This window comes from Morus notabilis, unplaced genomic scaffold, assembly GCF_000414095.1.
Source record: "Morus notabilis unplaced genomic scaffold, ASM41409v2 Scaffold5, whole genome shotgun sequence".
In the NCBI taxonomy this organism is placed as follows: Eukaryota; Viridiplantae; Streptophyta; class Magnoliopsida; order Rosales; family Moraceae; genus Morus; species Morus notabilis.
In genome coordinates this window covers 820,507-828,840 of record NW_010363077.1, presented here as the reverse complement: position 1 = coordinate 828,840, position 8,334 = coordinate 820,507, and the positions used below count along the sequence as shown (strand labels likewise).

The following is an 8,334-nucleotide window of genomic DNA, read 5'->3' as shown; positions in this document are numbered from 1 at the left end:
TTTTGAAGCAGAAAAAAAAACACCACATGGAGAAATGTGCAAGGACTACAACCATCCCCTCGTGTTCTCTTTTTTACCACATTGGTAATCCAGTCCTACGGTTATATCTTCTCCACGTGGAAATCCACCAACTCGGATGCATTTAATCCATTCGCACGCGCTCATTTCACGTCTTTTCACTGTACTTGACAACTTCATGGTTTCATTTTGTTTCTTCCAACAAAACTCCGGATGTGGGACAACATTTGTGGAAAATAATAGAAAGAAATTAAGCAGCCATTAAAGAAGCTCAAGGAGAAACTCCAAAAACTTAACAGTGTTGCATGCAGATGGAGAACGGCAATGTGGATCCACCAGAGAGCCCAATCTGCGGCCGACGATGCTCCAGTACTACTGGCACGAACGGCAGCGATCTGACCTTTTCTGGGTGTGATGGGAAACGTTTGTTGGACAACTCAGAGAGCTTTTATAAGAAGCTCTCTGAGTTGTACGAGTCATCTGGGCTCAACCTTGTGTAAGCCGTCTCTAGCCATTTGACTTTTCTACATTTGTTTTTTTGTATTTTTTTTTTTTGGTTGGTTTTTAGGTTTTCCCTTTTTTGGGGTAAAAAAATAAGATTTTTATGACGATATTCAGCTTGTTGTCTTGTTTGGTTGCTGAGAAATGTTGCGCGGAAAAAAGGAAAGGAAAAGGTGTTAACTCTAATCAAAAAGTTCATGACCTTTTTTTTTTTTGGTGGAAAAAAGTTCATGACTTGTTTGGTTATGCTATCTTACAAAGAAAATGTCCTTTATATTTTGGACAATTTAAGAGTGGTATTATGTTTTGGTCAATTTAAGAGTGGCATTATCTCGTTTCTAGAGCAAAAGTTTAGTAATAACTATAAAGTTACATTTTTTTTTTCTGTATAGAATCATGCCGACTGTTTTATTCATGTTTCTAGTCATCTTAAAAAAAGGAAAAAATAAATTTACCCAACATATATAGGCTTATCCAAACATTATTGTCAATCAGTTTTTTTTCCTGTAATTATTTTTTTCAACTGATCTTACTCCAATGCATGTTCTATAATCTTGGTTCCGATTGTTAATACCATCCACCAATTTTATTAACATATATATGTTTTTCGTTAAATGGCAGACTAAATGTCCGAGAGACATTAGTGAACTTGCATGTGTTGTACAAAGAAGTCACTATAAGAGGCGGATTTTACCAGGTTTGTTGTGTCTGACATTTGTCATTTTATTGAACTGCTCCTGAAGAAAGGTAGATATGTTAGAAAAAAATAGCGTTAGATGTAAAACATCTCTTAAAATTTAAGAAACATTCATGTGAAATTACCAAGAATTAACAAATTCACAGATTAATATGTAGAAACATATATGAATCTATGATAATTAATTACTCTCTAGAGCCGTGCGGTATGTCTTTCAGATCAACACGTTCTCTCAGAGAATCTTTTAACTTTCTCTTGTTATCTCTGATGATGAGATGTTAGAAAAGAATAGAATAATAATAATACGTATGATCTGAGGACTATAATTATATATAGATAACTTTTCTGTTATTTTTTAGTATTTCTATTTTAACCTATTATAAAAATAGAAATTATTCTTAAGTCTCTACACAGCTCACACCTTATTGGATAAATTAAAGTCTAAATGACTTAAATCTTAGTAGACACTTTAAATGGGCTTAATTTTACATGACAGTCTACAATACATAATTATTCATATATAAACCTAAGATTAAGAATCCAACAAGATACTCTCTGTCCTTTATTAAGAAAATAAATCTAGTGGATTAAATACTCTATAAATTTCCGAAAGATAAAGAAGACGGTCTAGTTGTGCATGCCAAAAAAAAAAAAAAAAAAGGTTAACTTGATTCAAATCTGTGCTTTGGATTTCTTTTTCCTTGAAAGCGTGTATTCTGATTTTCTAGTTACCACTGTGGGCCCATTATTATGTACGTTAATCTCTACATTATTTCCCCAAGAAGCCTGCCCTGAATCAGGAACAGAGGAAATTTTGGAGATAATTTTTAAGACCATGATTGTTTTTTTTAGATGTTTTATTATATAAGGTATTTCCCAGGTTACCAAAGATAAGCGATGGGAGGAAGTTGCAATTGCCCTAAAATTGGAAGGCATCAAAATGAAGTTCCCTAGTCAACTTCAAAACGTTTATGCGCTCTTCCTTTTCCAGTTTGAGCAAATTTACTTCTACAGAGCACCTGAGAAAAAAGCTTCTGATCCAGGTGTACAAAGTTTCCTTCCATATATATTTATAGTTATTTGGATTTTGATTAACTTACTTTCAAGGTAATAAATATAAAATAATTTGGTTTGATATAATTTTGTTTTTATGCAACTTGTTTGCAACGGATCCGGGGGACTACACTTTGCTTAGGATCTTTAGAATAGGTTTTGCAGGTCATGTTTTCAGTACTCTGGGGAATGGCTCAATGCTGAAGCGGAAGAATTCCGGCAATTTATCTCCGGTGTTAAAAGATGAAGAAAATGTTCAAGTGAAGAAGAAGAAGATATTCAAAGACAACTCTCGTCAATCGGTCAAAGGTCTGTTATTATTGTCATGTTGATAATTTACTCTTGATGATATAAGGTCTTGCGGGAGGAAAAAAGAACGAAAACCATGCATGTGTTTAATTTACTCAACGTCTACATTTCTCAAAATGATGAGAAACTCTTTTCAGAAGAATCTAAAGCCTCGGTCATTTCACTTATTCGAGTTTTCAATTCTAATTTTGCTACAATAGACATCCCAACTGGAATGGCACCTAAACCTCAACCCATACCAATTACAAAAGTCCCGCACTCAATAAAATATAAAAGACAATGATTCGAAATAAAGTGGGCAATCTTTCTATACAATTTGTTCATAAGGACTCGAGAAGTTTGGTATGCTATCTTGCTTAGGTGTCGTTCTTAAAGTGTGGCCTTTTTGCTATATTGAGGTTGTTTTCTAGTTAACGCAAGGGGCCTTTAATATATCATAGTAAAGACTGCACGTCTGCACCATTTACCAATTTTGCACAAATTCAAATAGGAAGAACCGCGGAACAGAAATTATCCCCCCTGACGCCCTCAAAACCCAAGGAAACAAAGAGCAGCCCTGGTCGCCCTCGGCAAATACGAACTGCATATCAAATCTTTCTCAAGAGAGAATGTGAACGGCTGAAAGGAACAGATGGGAACAAGCTAAAAGCTGGCCAAAGTTATAGAGCCATGGCGGATTATGCATGGAGGAACCTCTCTGAAACTGACCGGCAGGTATCTCAGATACTCTTTGAAACAGACATTGACCCTGATTCATTAGAGACAACACTTTGTAATTAATTGTCAATATATATATATATATATATATATGCAGTTTATAAAGGCATTCTTCCTTTAATCTATTTATACCATTGAAAGTGTCTAAAATCTTTTTGGTCTTGTTTTTCTTTTTGTCCTGGTTTTGTAGCCATACATTGATGAAAGCAACAATGACAAGGAAACGTATTCACAACAAATGGATGCTTCCAAGGATCACAATGACAACGGAGATAATGAGACCAAGAACAACCCGGTGCCAGAGGGTGACTATCACGTCAAGCCTGAATTCGAGAAACCCCAATTGCCCGACCAATCCGCGGTTGACGAGCAGTGCATATCATGAAGAACTCTCCCGAATCGGATGACCTCATACTGCAAAATGACACGTAGTTATAAATCTTGACAGTTCTTCTGTGATGGGAAGTGGATGTAAATATATCAGATAATAGACTGTCTTAACTTGTACCCTTTAATGGCAGCTCTTTTGTATTATGCTTTCGTCTTATGTTTTCGGTTTGTAAAAATGTGCTTAGAAATTGGGCTGCTAGAATTCTGCATTTTTTTGAAGTTTTTTAGCAGAAAAAAGGGTACGAGAGTTTTTGGAGTACCATCACTAGGCCATGTAGTGTTGTATTGTAGCTATGTTTGCATTGCTTGGTTTTGAATTGACAAAATGGTTTGATAGAAATTCTCACGGACGCTAGTAATCTGGATGAATTTTATGTTAAAGATAATACACATGGAAAGCTCTAGTGCCCTAAAAAAATCTAGAGTAGATTTTTCCTAGTTTTTTCATACTGAAATTTTATAAATAAAATCCTCAAAAAAAATTTAAATAAATGTGGTGAACGGTACATTAGTATTGTTTTCCCTTCTCAAATAAGAACCTTAATCATTAAAAATGAAAATAAGGGCTTTCTTAAGTGATTTAATACTAGGATGAAGAATCATTTTCACTTTTTAAAACACAACAAATAAGAAATAAAAGTATGTCCGTGTGCTCAAAATAATCTAGGAATAATTTTTTTTATAGCACTAAAATAAAGAAGGATTTCAAAATAATACTGGTTTGCAAGGTTTGTCAAAATGGTTATCTTATAAAGTTAGATCTGCCAAGTGATATATTTTTTAAGATAAGTTAAATTAGCAAAATGATATTTTTTTTTTTTGCTTTTATATTTATTTTTATAGTGAGCACACTCGGTCACGTGGTGTAAAAAATTATCGTGCTAAGCTATCCAAAAATCATTTAATGAATTAATTTTTTAAATAATTATTTTACAATTAAAGCTTTTTACGAAAATTATTTTTATAAATGAAAATTATTTTTTTAGAAGAACTCGTTTGGTTTTGCTTACTTTTTTTTTGGTCACAGTCATATTATAACAATAGTAATTTTTTGTAATAATTATTAGTGTTACCGTGACATTAAAATAATAAATTTTAGTGTTGTTCTTAAAATATTTTTTTAATTATTAAAGTTTATAAAAAAAAAGGGGTAACGCTACACGGAGCCATTTTGTAATAATGACTTAATAAAGTGGAATAACTTTTCAAATATTTTCATTTGTAAATTAACTACAGAGCGGGAACAACTATTTTTTCAACCGAATAAGGGTTTGTTTAGTGGGAGATTTAAATTAAGGTAATTTTAATATTATTTTGAAATTAAAATTATGATTAATGACTTTGGGTTTAAATTATAATTTTGAAATTATGATTTAAAATTAGATGTTTGAATCACCTTAAATTAAGAGAGGGATGGTTTTAGAATCATAAGTGATTCTGGTTTAAAACATCACATTAGATTTTGAATCATAATTTAAAATTATAACCAAATACTGATTCTAAATCATGATTTAAAATCACTGTAAATAAATATTAATTCTAAATCAGGATACAAAATCATAATTATAGATTCATCGACTAAAATATTGCTCTTTGTAAAAATGAAAAAGACCAGTTTGTTAATTTCACCTTTGAGAGTATTCATTTTAGCGAATTCACATCCCTTGGGGGGTCACAATGTTAGATGCTAATAGTTTTTCACTTGAGCATAGGCTGTGTAGTAGTCTAATAAGCAATACAACGAATGGCAGGGACAAGATGAACCCAACAACCATCACCACCACAAATCTCCCTTATCACTTCAAACCAACAGAACTCTCAACAGAAACCATACCCACCTCCAAACTCTCTCAAAAAACAATCTTGGATCTCATAAACACAAAATGCTCCAATTCTCTACACTATCTAAAGCAAGCCCACGCCTTAGTTCTAAGGTCAGGCCACTTCCAAGACCACTACGTATCAGGAACACTTCTCAAACACTACGCAAATCCCCACCTCAGAAACTTTGCTTTTGCATTCAAGGTGTTCGATCATGTGCCGAGGCCAAACGTTTTTGTATGGAACATTCTGCTCCAAGGGTGTTTAGATAACAACGAGCCGTTTTTGGTGGTGTCGTTTTATGAAAAAATGATGGCTGCGAATTGTAGGCCTAATAAGTTCACCTTCCCTGTAGTGTTCAAGGCCTGCACAATGGTGCAGGCTGAAGAGGAGGGTGTGCAAGTCCATGCCCATGTTGTGAAACATCGGCTTGGCAGAGATGGACATGCAAAGAGCTCCGGTATTCAGATGTATGCCTCGTTTGGTCACTTGGAGGCTGCTAGGCGGATGCTCAATGATGAGATCGATGTTGTTTGTTGGAATGCGATGATCGATGGTTGCTTCAAGTTCGGTAATGTTGAGGCGGCTAAGGGAGTGTTTGGGGAGATGCCGAGTAGGAATGTCGGTTCTTGGAACGCGATGATAAGCGGTTTTGCAAGGTGTGGGATGATAGAGACTGCAAGAAAGTTCTTTGATGAAATGAGTGAAAGGGATGAGATATCTTGGAGTGCTATCACGAATGGTTATATCAAAGGAGGGTATTTCAAGGAGGCCTTGGAAGTTTTCTATTTGATGCAAAGGGAGGGAATTGGGCCCAGAAAGTTTATATTGTCAAGTGTGCTGGCTGCTTGTGCCAATGTTGGAGCACTTGATCAAGGAAGGTGGATTCATGCCTATGTTGAAAGGAATTTGATTCGAGTGGATGCGGTTTTAGGGACTGCGTTGTTGGATATGTATGCGAAATGTGGGAGGCTCGACTTGGCGTGGGAGGTTTTTGAGAACATGAGATGGAAAGAGACTTTCACCTGGAATGCCATGATTGGTGGACTTGCTATGCACGGCAGGGCAGAGGACGCCGTGGAGCTTTTCTCAAAGATGCTGAAAAACAAGCTGAAACCGGATGGGATTACCTTTGTGAACATCCTAAATGCTTGTGCCCATGGAGGTCTTGTTGATAAAGGTCTAAGGATCTTCAGCTCCATGAAGAAATTGTATGGTGTTGAGCCAGAAATTGAGCATTATGGGTGCGTTGTTGATGTCTTGGGAAGGGCAGGATTACTTACAGAAGCAGAGGACTTTCTAGGATCAATGCCGGTGAGACCAAATGCAGCTGTGTTCGGGGCGCTTTTAGGTGCTTGCAGGAAACATGGAAATGTTGAGTTGGGGGAGATAGTGGGAAAGATTTTGCTTAAACTAGAACCGGAGAATAGTGGGCGTTATGCGCTATTATCGAATATCTATGCAATGGCAGGAAGAAGGGAGGATGTGGAAAAGGTGAGAAAATTGATGAAGGAAAGGGGAGTAAAAACAAATCCTGGGATTAGCATGATTGACATAGATGGCAAAATTCATGAGTTCAAAATGGGTGAAGGTTCTCACCCACAAATGAAGGCGATCTACTTGATGTTGGAAAGGATCATGGAGAGGCTGCAGATGGAAGGTTATTCGCCGGATACATCCCAAGTTTTGTTTGATATTACAGAATAAGAGAAGGAAACTGACTGCAATACTATAGTGAAAAGCTTGCCATTGCTTTTGGCCTCCTAAACACGAAGCCGGGAACAACAATTCAAATAGTGAAGAACTTGAGGGTCTGTGAGGACTGCCATTTTTCCATGAAGCTCATTTCGAAGATATATGACTGTGACATACTTGTGAGAGACCGAGTTCGGTATCATTATTTTAGAAACGGAACATGTTCATGTATGGATTTCTGGTAAGTTTTTGACAATGTTGCTGTGTAAATCTTGTTGATTATACCTTGAACTTGTTAGACACTCAGCAAGCCAAGAATACAGGATTTTCCATGTAATGTGAAAAATTTTAGCTGCTCTTAAACTTCCCTTAAACACATCTTTATACATTATAATCATATATAGTTCTTTATTTTAACATGTAGTGCTTGTTTAACACAAACTTATTTACTTAATTACTAAACTATGACTATACAACATGAGTGACAAAACCCATATTGAGTTCCAAATGTACTTATACTTCTATGCACAGCACTGTACCCAAATGGGCCAAATCCAGTTTTTATATTTTAATCACACTAGATCCAGATTTACAATCTTCCTTATTAATCAGCAGCTCAGCAAGGTGATTTGATCTTGCAACCACTTGTGTAAACATGGTGGGAATCTGTTGTTGAGCCTGAAGGATTGCTAGAATTACCATAACTTTCATTGTTATCATCATTGGTAGCAGTAGAGTTTTGGATGGAATTCTCTTTGTTGCCTGAGTTCACTTCCTCCAAGAGTAGCCTTTTGGCATCACTTTGAACACAAAGTGATGTTGTTACAATAGCAATTAGCACATGTCCTGTCTTCATCATTGACCTATGCTTTAACCTTAAAAAAAAACCAAGAATAAAATTTTACTAGTAGCACTTATAGTTGTGACATGGACCAGTTTGAGATTGCTTTTATTAGAAAACTTAAGCAACAATTATCTATTGTCTTAGAAAGCAACTTTCATGTATAACACTTTCCACGATAATTTTGAGAAGCTAAAAGTTCTAGCTTTATGCTTTAAGAAACTATTTAAGAATTAGAAGCACAATAATACCAAACTCGCTTAGAATTAAACTAAAGAAAGTGAACTTTTCT

General features: G+C 35.4%; 2 protein-coding genes across 3 annotated transcripts; both read left to right on the top strand.

The window, feature by feature from the left end:
* Window positions 1–233: 233 nt before the first annotated feature.
* Window positions 234–3,834, top strand: LOC21406417 (putative high mobility group B protein 11). 2 transcript variants are annotated; one of them, XM_010103566.2, is made up of 6 exons: window positions 234–514; window positions 1,141–1,216; window positions 2,097–2,259; window positions 2,435–2,578; window positions 3,069–3,292; window positions 3,486–3,834. In XM_010103566.2, the coding sequence occupies exons 1-6, from the start codon at window positions 324–326 to the stop codon at window positions 3,678–3,680; spliced, it is 993 nt and encodes a 330-aa protein (XP_010101868.2). In that variant the 5' UTR covers window positions 234–323; the 3' UTR covers window positions 3,681–3,834. The 2 variants fall into 2 exon arrangements, with proteins under 2 accessions (XP_010101868.2, XP_024024950.1); XM_024169182.1 differs by having other exon boundaries at window positions 2,426–2,578.
* Window positions 3,835–5,439: 1,605 nt separating this feature from the next.
* On the top strand, window positions 5,440–7,302 carry LOC21406416 (pentatricopeptide repeat-containing protein At5g48910). The gene has a single exon (XM_010103565.2). It carries the CDS (start codon window positions 5,444–5,446, stop codon window positions 7,211–7,213), a length of 1,770 nt encoding a protein of 589 aa, XP_010101867.2. The 5' UTR covers window positions 5,440–5,443; the 3' UTR covers window positions 7,214–7,302.
* The last annotated feature ends 1,032 nt before the right edge of the window (window positions 7,303–8,334 follow it).

Coding starts and splice junctions, on each gene's coding strand:
- LOC21406417 (XM_024169182.1), top strand. CDS start 324: ATGCAGATGGAGAACGGCAATGTGGATCCACCAGAGAGCCCAATCTGC. Junction 2,579..3,068: donor CTCTCGTCAATCGGTCAAAG/GTCTGTTATTAT, acceptor AAATTCAAATAG/GAAGAACCGCGGAACAGAAA. Junction 3,293..3,485: donor TCTCTGAAACTGACCGGCAG/GTATCTCAGATA, acceptor CTGGTTTTGTAG/CCATACATTGATGAAAGCAA.
- LOC21406416 (XM_010103565.2), top strand. CDS start 5,444: ATGAACCCAACAACCATCACCACCACAAATCTCCCTTATCACTTCAAA.